This window comes from Antechinus flavipes, chromosome 4, assembly GCF_016432865.1.
Source record: "Antechinus flavipes isolate AdamAnt ecotype Samford, QLD, Australia chromosome 4, AdamAnt_v2, whole genome shotgun sequence".
Taxonomy (NCBI): domain Eukaryota; kingdom Metazoa; phylum Chordata; class Mammalia; order Dasyuromorphia; family Dasyuridae; genus Antechinus; species Antechinus flavipes.
Genome location: NC_067401.1, coordinates 376,124,037 through 376,146,726, shown reverse-complemented (window position 1 = coordinate 376,146,726; position 22,690 = coordinate 376,124,037). Strand labels below are relative to the sequence as shown.

Genomic DNA, 22,690 nt, shown 5'->3' with positions numbered 1-22,690 from the left:
GAGAGGAATTACAAGGATTTGAAGAGTCAGAGAAAGGAATATGCAAATATCTGGCCTAGGATGACATAGTCAAATATGGCTGTGAAAAGGAGGAAAGAAATGGTACATTAGAGGATAGAGGATAGGGGAGTTCTTTGTATGATTTGAGAAGATGCTTATTGGTAGGGGCTTATAAGTGTGTGTGTGGCGGGGTATATGTGGTATAAAAAGATTGGAAAGGTGGGGAAGCAGATTTTGAAGGGCTTTGAGCACCAAAAGATGTTATATTTGATTCTGGAGTTGACAGGGAGCTATTGGAGTTTACTGAATAGAGGAATGACATCATTAGAACAGCATTTGAGGAAGATTACTTTGACCACTGGAACAATAGCTATCTGAATGAATTCATAAGAGTAGAACACAATTATTGATGAGCTATGATAGGGTTCCAGTTTTGTACCTCTGTTTTGTCTCTTTTCTCTCCTTACCTTTATAGGCCTCTCCCCCAGAGCATGGTACCTTCCTGAGACACTTAAGTACAGGAACAGTAGACTGATCTACCAAACTCCTCCTAAATTCCCTTTTCTCTAGTGTCTTTAAGGCATTCTAAATAACTTCTAAAAGCTTCATAATATTATTTGATGTGTAATACATGTTGAATTACACATTATTTATGCATAGCATTTATTAGGCTTTATAGTTTGAAAGCACTTTCAACACAATTCAGAGTTCTGCATTAATTATTATCCCCATTTTACAGATGAGAAAATTGAAGCATTTGAAAGGTAAATTTTCTTGTCTAAAGGCATGAAGACTATTTAATGTCAAAGTCACATCTTAAACTCAAGCCTTCTGACTTTAGATGAATTTTCCTTGGTAGGGATGAATGAGGCTACTGCTTGTTATGATTTCCTACTTGGTCTTCAAGGGCTCTTACTGCAGAAGTACCCAAACATTTAAAACCACTTATAACCAGGTCCCAAGTCTTTGAGCTTTGATGGAGGTTGGACTAAGAGAATAAATCCAACATCCCCATAATTTACTTCTCATAGAGCTTGCACTAAGACATTTCAAAAAGTACAGTGGGTACTCCTTGCCTGGGTGTGTGTTGGGGGTGGGGAGGGAGAGGGAGGCATGTGTGTGTATATTCAGGTATGAATGAATGGATGTGTAGATGTATAACACTTGCAAATCCCTCTGCTACTCTTCCCCCATACTGAAATAAGATGGAGATTAATGCATAAGGTACTAGACTTAGAATAGAAGGCCTAGGTTTAAATCCCAACTTTGAGACTTAGCTAAATGTGTAATTGTAGAAGAGTTATTTTATTTTTATGAACTTGTTTTCTTTACCTTGTTATGAGAAAAGCACAAAAATGTAACATAAAGTACATGAAAAAGACATAAAAGCACATAAAAATAACATAAAGCATATAAAAATACAATATAAAGCAAAAAAAATAACAAAGTACATAAGATATAACATTAAAAAGTACATGAGAATCTTAAAAGTACTTTGTCAAATGAATTATTAATATTCTTCTTATTGTTATTATTGGTAGTATTATCATTATTAAGTTCATTGAAGATACACAATGAGACAAATCTCAAAGTAGCTAACACACACTAGAGCTATTCCATTGAAAGTCTAACAATTTCATAAGTACAGGATGTCCTAACCGACCTAGCAAAGCTAGAAGAATCTAATAATGACCAGGTTACCTACAAGATGATTAATTTTTTTTCTTGGATATAGCAACTAACAAAGACTTACAGTATGAATGAGCCATGGTGTGCATTGGGGGAAAGAGTTCCCCACACTGGTTAAATTACAGATCTTTGGAACCACAGAAATTTTCTTAGTGAAAATGGTGAATGGCTGATCACCAGTGGTTAATTTATGATAATAAATACCCTTAATACTTTCATAGATTTAAAATTCGAAGAGAACTAGTTCAACTCTAAACCCTTCATTTTGTAGATCAGGAAACTAGGGTCCAGATTGTCTGACTAATTTGCTCAAGGTCACTCACACAGGTAGTAAGTGATGGAGCTAAAATTTAAACACAGATCCTCCAAATATAAATGTAGCCCTCTATAGATACATTTATATCAGCTTGAGTAGGAGTAGGACCTCATGCTAGACATTTTTTTTCAAGTTAAATAATCTTACTACTAAAATCTTCCCTTTTTCTATTTAATAAGTTATGAAGCCCTAAATTGGTATTACACTTTCTAAAAGAAAATTAGTATTCTTAATGTTGTTCAGTATGTCTGACTCTTCATGATCCTATTTAATATTACAGCTGTTTGTAATTTCCTTTTCCACCTCATTTTGCAGATGAGGAAACTGAGGCCAACAGAATTAAGTAACTTGCCCAGGATCATTTAGTGCCTGCAGCAAGATTTGAACTCCAGATCAAATGCCACCTAGCTGTCTAAGGTATTCTTATTAATATTCTTTTTAATATGTAATATTAATATCACAAAGAAGATTGCTTGGAGAAAACATTCTTTGGTTGTTTCTCCTTCACTGATTAAATAGAAAACTTCCCAGGAGTAGTATATTGTTACTTTACACCACTTTATGCCAAATGTTGACCAAGATAAAGGTCTATTAGAGAAATTTTCTTTTATTCAAGAACAGGTTATTAGAGGTGGCCAGTGGTAAGGAAGTAGTGTGAAGTGAAGAAGCCTAAAAGATATCTTATTAGATGCATATTCAGTTAAAGGAGTATACCTCCTTTATCTACCTACTTCAGCATCTACCTTATCATGATCTGATAAGTTTGGGTCCCCACTTCTTTTCCTTTATTGAAAGACACACACACATAAAGGATAAGTCATATTTCATCTTCTCAAAAAGAGAACGAATAACTTCTCAAAAAACAAGTTTCTCTGAAGCTAAACTCAGTAGTGTAGGAATTAAGGTACATAAAGAGGTCCGTATGGTCCACATTTCTACTTATGTTTCAATTTCTAAAATCATACTACCTTCATGGTACTTAATACCATGTACTTGGTATATATGACTTCAGATACTTGCTCTAGCTTTGATGCCAAGGAAAATGGCTAGATCAAAACAGGTCATCAGCATCATGGCATTCCTGAAACTGATTTTTATCAGCTGGCTACCACTGAAAGTCCTTTGGCAAATGACTTGGTTTTTTAGGACAATTAGTCTTGTGGCAATGATTATAAAAGAAATTGGAAGAGACTGTGTTCTTTCTTAAATTCTCAGTATAGGGCTGATTGTGTGCTCATTGAATGTTGTTGACTGTGTGAAATAGCCAATTTTACTAAAAAATAAGTGGGCATGTCCTCCTAACGTAGTATAGGTCAATAAATAGTTTTTTTTTTTCCCCCTTAGTGCTAAGATAACAACCTATGGATAAATTTTATATTAGGAAAGGAAACTAATGTCTGTTATAGGCTCAGAGTGAACCAATGATACAGATGGTTATGAAAGAAGTTTTATGTCTTACCCAACATATCATTATAAGTAACCTTTATTAGAGATTATATTATGCTCTGCAGAAAATCCTGGAAAATCCCTTTGAAAGATAGGTCTGCAGGCCCATTGTGGGACATCATGGCCATTCTCTGTTCTTCATAACTATAGTTAAATACAATTAAGTCAACAGGACAATCTAAAGGCAAAAGCTAAAATTTTTATGGTTTCATTGGGGAGGGAAGTGGTAAGTTTGATTAATGGATAGTTCACTTTCGATTATCCACATGTAAACATTAATTCTCAAACTGACTTTGTCTGCTCCTAGGTACTTCTTCCAACTGTTAATGTGTTCATAAAATGCAAAATAATTTGAATAATAGCTTAGGCAAAACAAGATTAGGTGAACAGTCTAATTGCCACCCTCTATCTGCCATTGTAGAAATATATCCCAGGGTCAATATAATATGCTTCTGTACCCACTGATGTTTTATATTATCTCAACCACAGCCACCTTCATTAGTGTGTATAACCAAAGATCTATTGTAATTGCTTGGTTGATGAAGAGCAATATAAGGTCACAGTATATAGAGCCTGAGATCATCTAGTCTGACCAAATCATTTTATAGAAGAGGAAACTGATGACCTAAAATTGGAAGTGACATGTCTAAGGCCACACAACCAGCAACAGCAAACCAAGAGTTAAATCCCAGTACCTAGACTTCAAATCTCATGTTCTTTCAATTCAGGTTTCTAGATCTCAAATCTTGTGTTCTTTGTACTTCTATATACCCCAGATGCCTCTCAGATTGGAAGATGACAATTTGATCCTAGGGTTTTTGAGATGTACTTGAACTGATCCTCCTTTCCTTTCAATAATATATGGTATGTGGTAGGAAATAGGAGACTCAGCAACTTCTGTGGGTCCCTCAGGCCATGGTAAACATTTGCCAACCTGAAGAGAGGATCAAAAATGCATTCTTTGCTAACCTCTCACCAGTCCCAGAACAAAAGGTCAACAGAGGACTTACTTGCTCACCTTTGCTTTGTAGACATATGATGGAAAATGCTTTTCCTTCCTTGATTCACCTCTGCCAGAACAATAATTCTGCATTTTTTCAGATACTCTTCTCTTTTCAATTTCTTAAGAAATGTCTGAGTTTATTTTTGCTTTCATAACAATAACAACAACAAAAAGAAAGTTGCTTATTTTCTGGGTCAAATCAGTAAATTATATGAAATGTTGATGGATTTTTGTTTTGTCTTTTTTTAAGTGTTAATCACTTTGAATTTATTTTCTAAATAATTCTGAGATTATATGAGACTTGGGAGTGATCTTTAATTTTTCAAATGCCCTGGAACACAGGATCTTTGAGAACAAATAGCCATGTACAATGCTTCCAATTTTATTTCTACTCTTCTACATATCCCTTCCTCTTTCTTCTATCTATTCTTTCATAAAACTCCAAGAAAACCTCACAAAGCTAAGTTCAAACATTAAAGCAGGAATAAATTGGTCATTATTATTAGGAATTCAGGCAAAGAAACCAATCCACCCCCTTACACATTTAGCTCAGGTCAATTACTGTACAAAAGGTCAGTATTCCTTCCCCACCTCTAATGACCTCAAATAGAAATTGGAGGGACTGTTCCCAATATTGTTCTGTTTACCATAAACAAAAGGACACGAATCCCTCAAGCTTAGGATAGCTGTTTCTTCATGTTGTCCCAGAAGAGTACAAAATAACTAACTTTGTGCAAAGAACTTATATCTTATTATATATGAATAAATAAATGGATGGATGGATGAATAGATTATTTATTAAGATCTATGTGCCTAAGTCCAGTACATACAAACATGAAAAATAAGAAGTCTCTGAACTCAACGAAGTTATATTTTACTAAGAGTAAACAATTAGTATAGGCTAATGGTGACCAGGAAAGAGTGATTTGTTCTGGGAGACAGAGGTGGTGAGTTGATATATATGATAGGCTCTTTCTAGAAGCAATGGCACTATTGATTTGCCATGGCAAATCACAATAGCACTGTGAACATGACAAAAGTAGGTGAGGAGAATGGTAAAAAGGCATAAATAAAATGACAGGCAGATAATGAGATGGTCTAGAGGCAATTGGATAACAAGATGAGATGTGAAGATGAAATGCTCTCTGGTATCTGAGGACAGCCCATATATATATAGTATACTAAAATTGAGTTTATTCTTGAGAAATGAGGGAAGGAGAAATGTACAGGAGTACAAGCTGCACCATTATGTTATTATGTTATATTATGACTAGATAATGACATTTCATGAACAATAGCCTAATAAAAATGAGCATATATGAGCATACTTGGTGGAAGGGACACATGCCCAATTAAACTCCTAGTAATAATGATGTGACATTTTTAAAAGTTTGCAAAATGTTTTCTATGGATTAATTTATTTGATTTTTACCACAATTTCAGGAAGAAAATGCTACTGTTATCCCTGTTTTATGGAAAAGGGAACTCTGTCTAAGAAAGCTTAAATGGCTTTCTGCCCGTTATTACTTGTGTCACACAGACTTTGAACTCAGATCTCCCTGACTCCAGACCCAACATCTTATGTACCACATTACCTAACTGCCTCTTATGTGACTTAGCAAACATGTTCATTTTGTATTTAAAGAAACTAAGGCTTAAAGAATTGAAGGGACTTGCCCAAAGTCACATGGGTAGCTAGAACTAGAATCCACAGTCTCTTGACCAACCCCATCTGATGCTTTTTGCACTAAACTAAACTGAATCCTGCCTAACTGAAAAAAAAGAGAAATGTACAAAGAGTATAAAATGCAGCATAATAAAAAAGAAATTAAGAATAAAAAAATGCAAAGCTTGTATGAAGAAGATCATAAATCATCCTGAAACAAACCCATATCAATATTCCTTTCAGAAGACAGAAGAAAAAGAGATAGATCACACCCTGCACTGGATGGTATTCATGTCTGGTCAACTAATAGAAAACAGAGATAATAAATTGTCTCTTCCTAAAGCATGCTCACATTTAGAAGCTAATGGCACATTCCCGGCAGAGGCAATATGGCTGTCAAACCCTTTTAAAATTTTCTTCCCATCCTTTTACAATTGAGAGGAAGATGAGATGATTATTCTTCTGAAAAAAAATTATAAAAACAGAAGAGGCAGCATAGCATCATTTCTGGAAAGCTGGTCTTAGCGGCAAGAATACCTGACTGCCACAAATCACCTGTGCTTATTCACTTAATCTCTCTGAGGCCTGGGTGACCTTCTAAGACTGAGTTACAGAAGAACTTCTTATCTATACCAGCAAAGGGAGTTTCCATGCTGGGAGTTTCCTAGATAAGGAAATTATAGGTCTCAAGTCCTCCCCAATTCCCCTGCCTCTCAAAATACAGAAGCTTAATCTTGATGACTTAAGAGGGACTTTAAAGGAGATTTGAGAAATGAACACTAATCTCCAAGAGACCCCAAAGGGAGGATATAGAAGATGTGCTATTTCCCTATTGTAAAGAAGAGATTTAGAAGGAGCCTTAAAGGATCATTTTGCTCAACCTGCTCTCTTTAGGAAGTCTGGTGAACAAATTCTCTAAGGACACAGAGCTATCTGTCCTCTTCTTTTAAGAAAAAAAATTTCTTTGTTTTGTTTTAAACAAAATTGTTCAGTCTTGTCCAACTCTCTATGATATCATTGGGGTTTTTTTTAACAAAGATACTAGAGTGGTTTGCCATTTCTTTTTCCAGCTCCCTTTAGAGATGGGGAAATTGAAGCAAACAGAGTTAAATGACCTGTTTACAGAGGCCAAATTTGAACACTGGAAGATGAGTTCTCCTGTCCCAGACCCAGTGCTCTAAATACTGTACTAGAAACTCTATTTGTCCTCTAACTGTCCTAGAAACAATATTAAAATTATGTGTGGATACTGACTCTTTTCGTCTTAAAGTCACATGTTAGAATAGCAGCATTGAGTTGTTGAAAGAATACTGGACATAAAATTAGAAGGCCTACACCTTGTGAAAGCCTAAGCAAGTCTCCTCACCTCTATTCCTGTTCCTCATTTCCCTCATCTGTAAAATGGAGAGCCTGGCACTTTGATAAGTGCTGGAAATATAAGTACAAGCAAGAAAAAAAAAAAAGCAGATCCTGCCATCAGGAAGCTTACATTCTAATGGGGAAGAAGAACTGATGAGAATACCCGGAGTCAGGACACAGTGTTGGGTGTTATCTAAAGAGTCAGAAGCACAGTCAAGAAGTGAGTGAAAGTTGTCAGACTTAGGTTCCCTCCTACAAAGGCCCCAGGAGGAACTCTCCCATGGGAGACTTATAAAATGTTCAGGGGGAGAAGATTGCAGGGATAGATGGCATATTTGAGGATAAGAAGGCATCAAACACTGAGGAAAATTCTGGGGAGATATTGAAGCAGAAGCTGATACTGAAATCACTTCCAGCTATAAATACTAAGAAAGCTATGAACTACTATAGAGGAAAGACTGTAAACTCCTTGCAAGCAAGACTGTGTTTCATTTTGTCTTTGTATTCCTAATCCTAACCCATTTCCTTACTCACAGTAAGGATTGATAAATGCTTTTTGGAGCATGGGATTTAAAAGTCAAGAAACCTGAATTCAAATTCTAGTTCTAATATTAGTAACAAGCAAGTCATTTAATCACTCAGATTTCTCATCAATCAGATGAAGACAATTATACTTGTTTAGAACTTACCTCAAAGGGGTGTGTGTGTGGACTGAGGAAGTTCTTGTTAATTTTAAAGGGATACATAAATGTTTTTTTTGAATTGTAGTTAAATAAGGGATAAGAGTGGAAAAGGGAAAGGATATGTTAAAAGTGAATTTGTAGGAGCTCTGAGAGCCAGGCCCAGACAAGATAATGACAGAATACCTCTGGAATTTGTTTCAAATCTTCTTAACCTAAACAAAACCCCAATGATTTCACATGCCAACAAGAGTTTTTTTTTTTTTTCCTTTACTTCATCTCCAACATTTAGTACTGTGTGACTCTAGGCAAGTCACCCTTTGCCTCAGTTCCTCATCTATATAATGAGGGAATAATAATAACTGCCTAAGTTTCAAGGATAAAATGAGAATATTTATATAGTGGCTTGCAAACTTAAAAGTATCATAGATATACTAGCTGTTGTTATTCCTGCCATCTATTCTTCCCCATGCCTTCTCAGACCTTCAATAATATCTAGTAAAGTGAGCATAAGCTCTTAGCTCTTGAACTGGAAAGGACCTCAGAGAATCTCTAACCAATTCCTTCATTTTACAGATGAACAAACTGAAGCCTAGGGTTGTTAGCCAGATTTGTCCAAGATCATACCAACTGTAAACATCACAGGCCCTCTTATTCCAGAGATAAAGCCTTTTCTACTAAGAACTTGTATTTATATAGTACAAGGGAAACATCTTGTCCTTTTACCTTCTGCACCGATATAGATCTATGGGCTTTTTCTAAGTCCCTTGATCTCTTTTTTTTAATCTTTCCAGCTCACAAAGTGGGCTGATCCCTCCTTTCTGATCTACACATTCTGAGTATAAGCACATTCTGTGCAAAACCACAATGCACTCAACTCTTTGGGATAAGGTATGGGATTTCATCCCTCCCTCATCTCCCAAGAGTAAGGTTAGTTCTTAGTGTGTCTTTATTAAGAATTATTAGGAATTCACATTGAACTAGCCTGGTCAGTAGGAAGTTATTTCGTGTTCATTCATCTTCCTCAGGCATAGCTTTTTATCATGATTTTTATCATGATTTGCAGCAACTAAAGTAACAATTTAAGAAGATCCATGACCATTCATTTTTTTTTCCATGATAAATGTCATGACATAAGTAAGAGATTTTCAAAATGAGAGCAGAAATCAATACTGTGAGGGAAGGAACCAAGTGAGATAAGGAGAGCCAGTTCCCAACCATAAATACAATACTAAGTAGTTTACAACTACTCAAACTAAACTTCATTTTACCAGAAGCCCCTTTTACGCCCACAACCATTCCTGCCTGGCAGAAGAGATAGAGCACAGATGAGATCTGAGTCGCACTCCTTTCTCAGGAGCTGGGGCTGTGCGAGGGCTGGTTCTACTGTCTGACAGATGGGAATTCTTTTCAGACTGATGTCAGTGATAGATTTGGATTAAACCCCAGGGAGAGTTTACCTTATCATACCCAGAGCTGTCAAAACCAAGAGACCAGAAGGACTCTTGGAGGAGGAAGATCAGCTGGTGTTAGTATGTACTCATTTATCTAACTTGACTGACTTATCCAGCAGTTCCTCCCTGCTTGGGAAAATGATATGGGAAGTCCCTATCTAAAATACCTTTTGTTCAAATGACCATTTGAGTCTCACTTGCTTTGTATTATCTTGGGATTTCTAAAGGACCAAACTTACTGCTGGTACAAAGGATTCTCAGTCATATGTTAGTCTTGGCCAGCAATTTGGATGTCAAAGTGTGATGCTAATGACTGATATAAAATATCCATTCTGGCCACATAGCTTTATACCAGGGATACACACACACACACACACACACACACACACACACACACACACACACACACAAACTGATAACTGATACAAAATGCTCCCTTGATGTAAGCTAGCCAGAAAACACAGAAGGAGAACCAGCTCTTTGGGAATGTGGATGAGGCAACACAACCCATCACCACCACTAAAAAACAACCCAGAGCTCATATCCCCTTACAGGGACTCAATAGCATCATTTTCAGATATAAAAAAATATTATATTATTAATGAATCACTGTTACTAAGTTGTTTTTTAGTTGCAGATATTATGAAGTAATCTTTGAATGTGAGGAACAATACGTTATATGCTGAACTAAGACTTTGGGGGTGTTATATTAAGGGTAGAGATAAAACACATTTTACTTTTAGAAACCACAAAGTGAAAGCTGTGATCTCTGATATAACCCATTCTTAGTTATGGTTGTGGCCACTGGAAGTCAAATGAAATCTTCTGGGAAACACCAAGAAACAAATGAAACATATATAAATGAAATCTACAGCGAATCTGAAACTTCATTTTAGTCTGGAAACATAAACCTAGATTCAGAATGATGTAAGGGGATGGAGGCCTAGTTTGTATGACCAAGGCTACCCACCTAGTGAATACCAGAACGAAAAGTAGAGAGGCAAGGGTTTACAAGTTTCCCCTCATCATCATTAACTAGGATATAGCCAATAATTTAATAAATGATTTTTAATCATACAATCATAATAAGAATAATGAATTCTTAAAAGTAATCTTGAAGTACATGGTACAGTAGGAAAACTCACTGCTCTGGGACTAGTGGAACTAAGTTTAAATTCTGCCTCTGGTATTTATGATCTCTGTGATTTAGGCAAATCCTTCCACTTACAATCTGAAAAACTAGGAAAAGAACTAAAATGGCATCTGAGATCCCTCCTATCCTTAAATCTATAAATCTACCATCTGAGCAAAACATAATAATAAGGACAAGTTTAAGGTATGTGTATAAAAGGGCAGGAAGAAGTGATACAAAGCATTCCAAAGTCAAACAGAAATTGTTTTGGGATTATCTATTGTCCTGTATTATCTCTCCTTTCCTCCATTACTTACTGTAGAAAACTGGGTCTAGTATAAGTATGAGATCTCCAAGAGTTAGCCACATACCCAAGAAAGATCCTTCTGGTCAGCCAATGTAGTCACATTAAGTCTTGGGCCCTCAGTAAATTGTATGGCCTGACACTGGCAAACCCTGAGCATCTGTACCTTCTGCCCAATGGTTAGTGTAGCCCAAGGACCAGGAATGTATGTTTGCAGGAACAACCTACCCAAGATGGCTACCACCTCATCATCCTGAATCACTTCCAAAGAACCTGAAACCACAAAGCATAGGCTGTCGACACTCTCGCCAGCATGGTAGATGAGGTCACCAGGGGCGCAATGAACTGTCTGGAATTCCATGGCCAGTGCCCGTAGGCAGCCATCACTGGCAAGCCGGAATGCTGGATGCTCCTTGAATACCTTGCGATTTAGGTGTACACAGATATCAGCCCTCATGTCCTTGGGACATATCTGGAGAACCTAGGAAAAGACAGAAGATATAGCTGTCAAGTTCATTCCTGCTGCTACCAGAAGACTATGGCTTCCTTTTTATAGAGGCAACATTGTGTAGTGAAAAGAAAACTGGGTTAGGAATTAGCAGAATGCTATGCAAGCCCCAACAATCACATTAACTAAGTATGTAACCTAGATTCATCTTCTTGAATTCAAATCCAGCCTCAGAAATATTGTAGATGTGTGACCTTGGTCAAATCACCTAACCTTATTTGCCTCAGTTTCCTCATCTGTAAAATGAGCTGGAGAACGAAATGGCAAACCACTACAGTATCTTTGGCAGGAAAACCCTAAATGGCATCACAAAAAGTTGGACCTGACTGAAAAGTGACTTAACAGAAATAGAATAGAAAATTAGCCTATTAAGATCCAGGTCTAGTTCAACTCAGTTCATTTCAACTTAACAAGCATTTATTAAATATTTACTATGTGCTAAGCACTGTGGGAAACCTTAGGGATACTAAGACAAAAAAAATCCCATGCCTCAAGTAACTGACAACTTTTACTTGGGGAATCAGGAAAGGGTAATTGAAGGAAGGGACACTTCAAATAAGACTTAAAAGAAACCAGAAATCTCAAGGAGTGGAGGTGCATAGGAAAAATATTCTATGTCTGAGAGATAGCTATTATATAAAGGTACAGATTGGGGTAATGGGATATCCTGCAGAGAGATCAGCAAATGGACCTAGAATGGAGAGGGTAGAACAAGGAGGGATAAACCAGGAAAGTCTGGAAGCATATTAAAAAGATTTTTATTATAAAAGAAAAGTTCTTATTTGATTCAGGGGGCACAAAAAACCTACTAATGTTCTTAAACATTGAGTTGCATGGTCAGATCTGAGCTTTAAGAATGTCAATTTGGTAGTAGTCTGAAGGATGGATTGAAGAGGGAGAGAGGCTATATGTACTCTTCCTCCCTCCCTTTCTCCTCCTCCTCCTTTTTCTTCTTCTTCTCTCTCTCTCTTTTCTACACACACACGCATACAAACACACACACACACACACACACACACACACACACACACACACAGAGCGATTGTGAGGCTACTGAAATAAACCAGCAAGATTTGATAAAGAACTGAATTAAGGTGGTTTTAGTTTGAGTAGGTAGAAAACAATGGATGTAAGTAGAAATGTTCTGGGGCCCCACTTGTACTGGCTAGTGTGAACCTATTTGATACATTTTCAATATAGGGGTTTATACCTCCAATTGGCAAGTGCTATAAATCAGAGTTTAATTAATTACTTTGCTGATTGTCTAGACTTAAGAAAGTGATAGAGAAAATGCTAATCATGCAAATTAAACTTAATAGTTTGTTGTACACAGCATATACATTTTTTTTTCCTTTTTGGAGAGCCAGTTGTTAAACATTAATCAACATAGTTCAGGAAATAAGAAATCTTATATACAAGTAGAATCAATAACACTTGACAAGTAATTACGTATGGAGGAAAGGAGATGAAGAGTCATGAAAAACAACCTAAAAACCCCACAAATTTGAATAGGAGCTTCCTCTCTCCAAGTATATTGCATCCAAAAAAACTCAGCATGTCAGGTCAGAACTGTACCCACTGATTTGGAACCAAGATTTATCTTCTAGGTGAATTCACCTTTAAATATTTGGTTTTCCTAGGAACAAACAGCACTGTTCTACCTAGCTGCCAGCAGAGCGAGGCCTTGGTGATGAAATAATGTTTTATTCATGGGCAGCACTCCCAAAGGCCTGTCTATATGGGCGTGGGTGAGGGAGAGGCAACATAGCTTGGGCAGCAGAATTTATGGATTGCCATGGCTATTAGTCAATCTCATCTTTGTTAGTTCTTGCTCCAACAAGTGCATGTTTCTCCTCTCCCTCCCTTCCTCCCTCTTTCCCTCTTTGTCTCTCTTTTTCTTTCTTTCTCTGTCTTTCCCTCTTTCACTTTCTGTCTTTTTTTTAACCTTCTCTCACTTTCTCTGTTTCATTTTCTTTCATACACTTTCTCTTTTCTTTTTGCTTTACTTTCCTTTCTTATTTTTTCTCTTTTTTTTCACTTTCTCTTTCTCTCTCCTTCCTTATTTTCTCTTTCTCAGGGTCTCTTTCTGCCTCACTTTCTCTTTTCTTCTCTCACTTTCTTACTTTCTATTTCTTATTTGCCTTTTTTAGGTTCTCTCTTACTTTTTCTTTTTTTACTTTCTCGTATATTTTTTCTTACACTTTCCTTTTTTATTTTTCTCTCTTACACACACACACACACACACACACACACACACACACACACATCCCTCTGTCACTAAGATAGAAACTTCAAATGAATTTCTTGGACTAACCTTACATTAGAGACCCCAGACATTAGTAGGGATATGTTATTATGGGAGGCTAGACCATCTTATCTAGAATAACAGAGGTCTGTTAAGAAACCTGAAATCTTATCCAAACACTTCATTTTACAGAGTGGGAAGAAGAACAAAAAGGTGAAATGAACTTTTATCTATGATCACATAGCTTTCTGGCAGCCATATATGGGCAGCTAGTCATCTGACTTCATTCAGTCTAGTATCATCTCTAAGCATTCTTCCTAATTATCAAATATAATATAGTCATATGAAAGAAAAAAAAGCTGTAAAAAGGAATAAGAATGAGGGCATAACATATTTTCTCTTCAGAATTGCTGTGCAGTGCACTGTTTTCCTTCCAACAAGAAGGCTGGCCAGGCAAATCACTATAATGTCATGTCACTAAGTTAGAATTCAAAGACAGAAGATATTGATCTTTTTTCTTCTGCAAAGAAGAGATCATGCAAATGAGGGCTTTAATACAAACCTCATGACCATGTTGGGGAGTCTTTCCTTATAGTTTGTCAAAGGTTCAAAGAGGTGAAGAGGAAGGTCCAATGTGGTGGAACTGGGTGCTAGAGAGCACATCCTAACTATCCTTATCTTACACAAAAGGTAGAACTTTGAACAAATATGCTCATGCCATCCATCATACATAGGCATTACCCAGGCCAGTCACAGTCCTAGCAGGGAAGGTAAGGAACATCTTTACTATGGACAGCAAATTACAATATTTTCCTGTCCTCTGATGAGCTGAAATATATGATTCTTTCCTCCAACAAACTCTAGCTACTTTCTCCAGTTTATTTCCTGAAGAAACAATGACAAAAGAGCAGAAAGAAACTAAAGTAAATGGTCAAGAGTCTAAACTCCCTATGGAAAAGAATAGGTTATATTTTGCTTTAGTTTCCCCATCTGTAAAATAAGAAGAAACCATTCCTGATGCTTCCCCTTTTCTTTCTGTAGTGGATAAGGATGTCTTGAGAACAAATAAGATGATGTATCACAAATGATAACTCTCCCAGGATGAGGATATACCCATATTCAATTTATATCACCTCTTCAACTTTTGACCATGATATTAAAGAAAGAATAGTTACACAAATAATCCAAATTAATCCATATTTGTCTTCAATTTTCCATATGGTTACAGAAGGTTTGTCTTTTTAACAATGTTCAGCTCAGGCTAATATTAAAACAAATTTTAATTTTCTGAACACACACTGACAAGACTTGACACAGCAAAAATTGCAAGGAAAAGGTGGCTAGGATTAAATACTTGTTTTAAAATAATTCTCAAGGTGGTTAATCCACACCTGTATCATAGAGAATTGATGATACTTTTCTCATATGACCATTTTTCACTCTTCTTTTCACCCTATTATGCTATTTGACCAAGCTTTCCTAAGAACAATTTAATGATATGAAACTGACGCAATCAAACTCTCAGAGAAGAATGTGGATTTAATCAATATTCCCCTTTCACAGATGATAAAATTCAGAGTAACTGCTCAAAAATCCCAAATTATACTTCTAAGTTAGTATCTTGTTCATTTCTATACCTATTCTATTCTTCTAATGAATGTAAACTTCTTGAGAGCAGGATATATTTTGCTGCTTTTTTTTTTTTTTTGGATCTCTAGAGACATACACAGTAAGTAATTAATCCATCAACAGCATTTAATAAGTGACTCTTATGTTATGTTAGGCATTGGGACACAAAGATAAAAATAAAACATCTCTGCTCTCAAGGAGTTTATATTCTATTGGAGAAGATAATATGTATACATATAAGAATATATGAGATAAATGTGAATTAATTTGCGGGACTAGGCATTAGAAAAGGCCTCTTATGGGAGCCAATGCTTGAGCTGAATTTGGAAGGAAACTAGAGAGTATGAAAAGTATAGATAAGGCAGGGGTACATTATAGGTATGAAGGATAGTCTGTGGGAAAGTTTAGAGATGGAGAATAATACAATATATATTAGGAACAGCAAAAAGTCTAGTTTAGCTAGACCACACAATGTATGGAAAGGAATATGTAATAAGGAAGTAACATATAATAAATCTTGATTGAATTACAGTTAGTTGACCCTCTAAATTATGAAATGGAGAAATCTATATGACAAGTAGTTTTTTCTAAGTTTCTAATTTCTTACCTTTTCAGTGTCAATGCCTCTGGACATAGACCAAGTAGACACAATATAGTCCATGACTCGTTCACTGAGTCCCTTTGGCACCTGGTAGAGCTTCAGGAAGTCCCGAACACTATTGAGCATCTCATGGTACCTGTTAGTGTTAGCATACATCTGCTGGAAAATGGTGGTCACATTTCCAAAAATGGTGGCATATAGAAGGGCTGTAGGAAAGAAGGAAAAGGAAATGATATGTGAGTAGGAGTCCAGAAGTGGAATGACCTTCCCAAAACATGCCATAGAAATGGCCAGGAGATTAAGCATCTCGGCAACATGCCCAGAGCCTGAGACCATGGTTCCTTTCTTCGTAACCTTAAAAAGAATAAACAGCATGGGCATTCTGGAAGGCTGGTTAGCCTGAGCATAATGATATAGAAGAACTAGGAGAAATACATACATACACATACACATACACACATGCACAAACACACATTTTTGAATAATTAGTGTCAAGTCCTAGATATAATCAGGTAACTTTGTAAGAACTCCAGTTATACAAAGTTACCAGATTTCTATAGCAGATAAAAGTCATATTATAGAATTGCTGTTCACCTTCATTATGGCAATCTGGCTAGTTCTCCCCTCTTTTTATTTTTGACTTAGATCTTCACCCCCCAACTTTGTTGAGTAGGTACTTAGCTCAATTCCTTAACTCCTGGCTAGTGTCTCACATACTCTCCTCCACTCAACTGACCAAGTATTTCAGTCCCCCTAGCATTTAACTACAATCTTTCTGGATTATGAGTTTTCTAGAATCCCCAAATTCGAGTGTGAGCTTCTCATCTAACCTCACATGCCCCTGCTTGCCTTTTCCAGCCATGATGAAACTTGCAGTCTAGTGGCCCAGCCTTCTGACTCAGGTTCATCCATCTAAAACTGGGAAGGAACCGTAAAGATACGTCCAATCTTTCATTTTACACATGAAAAAAACTGAGGCCCAAAGATGGTGTCTTATCCAAAGAAGGAAGGAAGCAAGCATGTATTAAGCACTCATTGTGTGTTAGGTATGGTGCTTTACAAAAATTATCTCATTTGATTCTTTTGACAATCCTAAGAGGTTAGTGTTATCATTACCCACATTCTGCTTTTAAGGAAACTCTCAGGGTTACAGATTTAGTAAGTTTCTGAGGCTGAATTTGAACTCAGGTCTTCCTGAATCCAGACCCAATGACCTCTCCATTGGACCACCTAGCTGCTCTTAGTTCATAAAAGCAGTTAATAGCAGAATTAGAATTTAAACGTAGATTCTCTTATGAGAAATACCTTATTCTTGCTACTGTAACAAGCTTCCTTTAGAGTAGATTATTATTAATCTCTCTCTAGCCTCCTAAATACATACCATAAACTCCAGATCATAGGTCAGATGTCCTCTGAGCTACTCTACTTGAGGTTTTTGACTTTCAAAGAATAATTAAATCATTGATTCTTAGAATTAGAAAAGACCGCCCAGCTCATAGAATACAGCCCCATGAATGCAGTCTACAAATCCTGGACAGGCAGTCTTCCAACTGTTGATTGAATAGTTCCAGTGAAAAGAAATTCATTACATTATAAGATGGATTTTCCATTTGAGGACAGCTCTAATTGTTAAGATTTTGATTTTAACATATTATTTTCTCCTTAGTTGTTGTTATTTGCTTGCTCACTGGTTTTTTTTCCTCCTTTTTTTTTTCTTTTCAATCTGATTTTTCTTGTGCAGCATGATAAATATGGAAATATGTTCAGAAAAATTGTACATTTGACCTATATTGGATTGCTTGCTGTCTGATGGAGGTGGAGTAGGGAAGGACAAAAATTTGGAATACAAGGTTTTGCAGGGGTGAATGTTGAAAACTATCTTTGCATGTGTTTCAAAATATCAAAGCTATTATTGAAAAAAAATTTTTGTTTAAGAATTTGGTTTTGCTTTTTCCTTTATACTGAACAAATCTGCCATTCTACTTCTTCCATTCATAAGACCTGGTTCTATCCTATAGAGCCAAGCAAAGGAGGTATACTCTACCTTTCATATAAGGTCTCTTTAAACACAACAAACATCTATTGAAACATTGTCACTAAATTTTTTGCTCTTAAGGTTAAACAGGCTTAGGGCACAGAATCACAGAACTGGGAAGCTGTAAAGACCATCAGAAGCCATTAGAGATGATCCAAATATGAACATATCTTATAAGGAATTGATCAGTCTCTGCTTTTTGAAGGAGGAACTTAGAACTTACTTCTCAAAGGAGCCCATTCCATTTCTGGATAATTCTTATAGGTAGGTGGTACAGTGAATAAAGTATAAGCCTGGAATCAGGGAGACGCATCTTCGTAAATTCAAATTTGGCCTCAGACACTTAACTGTATAAACCCTAGACAAATCATGTTTGCCTTAGTGTGTTCAACTGTAAAATGAACTGGAGAAGGAAACAGCAAGCCACTCCAGTGTCTTTGCCAAGAAAATTCCAAATGTGGTCGTGAAGAGTTGGACACAAGTGAAAAATGAATAAACAACAATAAAAACAACAATTATAGGAAGTTTCTCCTGACAAAATATAAATTTACCTTTTGCAACTTCTACCTAGGATTCCTATTCCTGTCCTCTTGGGCACAGTAGATTAATCTAATCAATCCCTCTTTCATCTGAGCGTCGTTCATATACTAGAATACAGCTATCATGTCCCTAGTCATCTCTTCCCCTTTCTGGGATAAATAAATCCATTTCCTTCTACTGCTTTTTATATGTCATAGATTCAAAGTCCTTCACCATCCTAATTGGCTACCAGTTAATCAATGTCAGCCAGATGACATAGTGAATAATGTTAGGTCTTGGAGCTAGCTCATCCATATTTGATAATGGATTTGTTGACTATGTGATCTTGGACAAGTCCCTTGAACTATCTACCTCAAATTCCTCAACTGTGTAATGGGAATAAATAGCAATAACATCTAGATACCACCAGGATTATTGTGAGGATTACATGAAACAAAATCTGTAGAGTGCTTAGCACTGTATTTGGCACATAATAGACATTTAATCAATGCTTGTTCTCTTTTCCTCTGCTTAAATCATGGTGCCCAAAACTGAAAACAATACTGCAGAGTAGGTCTGATGAGGGCAAGAAATACGATAAATATGCTGCCTCCCTATTACGGGAAGCTATGTCCTCCTTAGTGTGGCTCAAGGTTAGATTAGCTTTGGGGGTATAATATTACACATGCCCAAATTCATTCAACCAATCCATATAAAATCCTTTGAATTTTCTTCATTATCTTGGAATCACTTGGATTTCTTCCACTTTGATTTCCTAAAGGTGGTATCTTAAAGGAGATACAATATTCTAAATACATTTTGACCAGAACAGAATATAGTAGGACCATGATCCCTTTCTACCTGAATACTAAACATCTACTAATAAATAATAAATCTGCTAATATTTATCTCATTGGTGGTTAAGGAGGAGAATAAACATGTATTAAGTGTCTAGTATGTGCCAGGCACTGTGCTAAATAATTTACAAATGTTATCTCATTTGATCTTGTTGAATCATACAACTGACTCATTTTGAGAACTTGCTAGAATCCCTGTCTTATTCACCCAAGTTTCTTTCTATGTTTCCCCCATTCAGTGCAGACAAATGTTTCATTCTGGGTATAGAAATGTATAATTTTCTCTATTTTTGTCTTCTTCGATCCCCATTTCATTTTATTATGATCTTTGTGGACCCCAATCCTGTTGTTCCTATTAGTTAGCTATCTTGCCTAGCTTTGTGTCTTAGAATATTTTAATTAGCATGCTAATGGAACTTTCATCTGATAAGATTAATGAGCAGAACTGAGCTTATACAAGATTCCTGGGGCACTCTACTGGAGACCTCTCTCTAGACTGCAGATTGTTCATTAATTATCAAACTTTGGATCCAAACCGGAAGCCAGTTCAGAATCCACCTAACTGTACCATTATCTGACCCTCATCTTTTCATCTTTTTCACAAATGTGTCAAGAGAGTCTTTGTCCAACACCTTGTTAAAAATCCAAGCTTTTTTTTATGTCTAAGGCATCTCCTGATAGATTAATCATTTGATGGTAGGATTAAAAACTATTGAAGTTCATTTAGATTTACACCCCTCATTTTACAACAGAGCATATGGAGGATCAGTGAGATGACTAAGACTACAGAAGTGGTAAGGAAGTAACGAAAGAATTCAAATGCAAATCTTCACTCCAACACTGTTAAGAGTCAGGTTCTTTTCAATATGCACTGATCTCAGAGTTAATAGGACAATTATAACATGAAGATTCTCTAGGACACAAGGAAGGAAACTAACCAAACTTAGCTTTAATGATAATAAAAAAGCATTTCTCACTCAGAGTGGTACAAAATATGAAAGGATATATTAAAGAGAAAAAACCATAGATAGGGAGGAGGGATGATATTTGAATGACTTTCATGTGACCAAAGAATTAGATTTATTCTTCTGTGCTCTAAAAGATGAAACTACCAACAATGGATAGAAATTACAGGCAACAAGGTTTCAGCTCAATATAATTCCGTATTTTATAAAAATTAGAGCAGTTGCAATGCCAATATCATAAAATGATGATGCTATCTAAATTAATTTACGTATTTACTGCTAAATCAATCAAACTACCAAGAGGGTATTTTATAGAGCCAGATAAAATAATAACAAAATTCATTTGGAAGAAAAAATGGTTCAGGAACCCAAGAGAAATAATGAAAGAGGATTTAAAAATGAAGGAATGCATTTCTAAATCCAAAATGATATTTCAAAGTAATGATTATCACAAGTATTTGGTAATGACTAAAAAATAGAAAAGTAGATGAGTGGAAGAAACTAGATAAAGAGGGATCAGAAACAACTCAGTATTTAATAAATCTGAGAATATAACTTGTTTTATTCGGCAATTACATGCTAGGAAACTAGAAAGAAGATGGGCAGAAATAAGGTATAGACCAATATATTGTACCATTTACCAATCTAAATTCAATGTGGTATGCGTGACCTGTTAAAGGTCATACCATAAGACAATTATTGGAAAACAAGATCAGGTACTCTTGATAACTATGGCAAGAAAGAGAACACTTTACTAAAGAAAAGAGCTAATCATAAAATATGAAACTGTTATTTTAACTAAATGAAATTTTAAAAGATTTTGCAAGGAAAATATCAATGCAGTAAGGATGAGAAGCAACATCTTTATAACATCTTTGGCTAAGAGAAGTTCTACTATCCAAGACACTTGAGAATTCACAAAAATATTTAAGATCAAAGGCCATTTCTCAATTAACACATAGCCAAATTAATATAAACACTTGTCAGATTAATTATTATAAACTATTTACAACTTTATGAAAAGTTGCTTCAAATTGCTAATGATTTTATATATATATATGTATATATATATTTATGTGTGTGTATATATATATATATATATATATATATATGCGTGTGTGTGTATGTGTCTGTATAACTTTGAAGCTTTACCTCACATGAAAACGATGACAAAAAATGGAAATGATGTTAGAATTATAGAAGGATAGTCACATTGTTATATTATTGATGAAGCTTTTAACTGGCCTAACCATTTCAAAAGGCAATTTGTAATTATATATATAAAAAAAGATTAAAATGTGCATAAACTTTGAGCTTGAATTCCTACTGCTATTTACATTTTCAAAAGAGATCAAATACTGAAAAAGAGAAACTTGTCACATACACCAAAATGTTTATAGATATGTTTTGCAAGTGCCATGGATTTTGGTATCATTTTAAAAAATTATGGCACACGAATATAAAGGAATAGTATTATGCTATAAGAAAATATGAATATTCAGATATTCAGAGAATTCAGAGAAATATGAAATATTCATACGAACTGAGACAGTAAAAAAAAGCAGAAAAACAATACATATAAATAATATCTGCTTCTCTGATTAGAGGGTGGAGCCATAAACTCCTCAAATTCCATTTAAGAAGGAGGGCAGATATCTTAGAGATTCCATTTCTCACCTGGCTAAATTCATTAAGGGTTTTTTTGTTTGTTTGTTTTACTTTTCTACCACGTCTTCACTCTGCTTCCCTCTCCACACAATTCTCCTTTCAAGCTTCTTTTGCATATTATCTTCTCTCATTTTATTGTTAGTTTCTTGAGGGAAGGAATTGTCTTTTTAATATTTGCATTTTCAAAGCCTAGCATAGTGCCTGGCACATGGCAGGTGCTTAATAAGTATTTATTGACCATTGGGTAACTATTGCCTTTGGACAATGACTATAACATAAACACAAAGAACCAAATTTCAAATTAAATGCTTTGTAATTATAATGACCAAATTTGGCATTAAAAAAAACCCTGAAAAAAATACCTTCCCTTTCTAGAGGCAAAGGCCTATAGGTGTGGGATGATATATATGCTGTCATAGTCAGAGGTGTGCCAGCAAATGTTAAATTTGGTAAATTGGTAAATAATTCTCTGGAAAAAAATTACTCGACACAATTAATAGTTAATCTACATTATTAACATTTTCATAATCACCTTTTTAAGTCTAATCAGTCAGCAACATAATAAATCAAATCCTGATTTGTAGCATTTGTTGATTTCTGAGGGAATTGGAAAT

The 22,690-nt window shown here is 35.7% G+C and overlaps 1 protein-coding gene across 2 annotated transcripts in view; it reads right to left on the bottom strand.

Annotated features, from left to right (window-relative positions):
* Window positions 1-22,690, bottom strand: part of KCNH1 (potassium voltage-gated channel subfamily H member 1) — a 507,978-nt gene that overhangs the window by 198,335 nt on the left and 286,953 nt on the right. For both annotated transcript variants that reach the window (XM_051998447.1, XM_051998446.1), the window contains exons 8-9: window positions 16,039-16,238; window positions 11,278-11,530 (exon numbers count right to left, since the gene is read on the bottom strand). In XM_051998447.1, coding sequence (XP_051854407.1) covers window positions 11,278-11,530; window positions 16,039-16,238 — 453 coding nt within the window. The remainder of the gene's footprint in view (window positions 1-11,277; window positions 11,531-16,038; window positions 16,239-22,690) is intronic.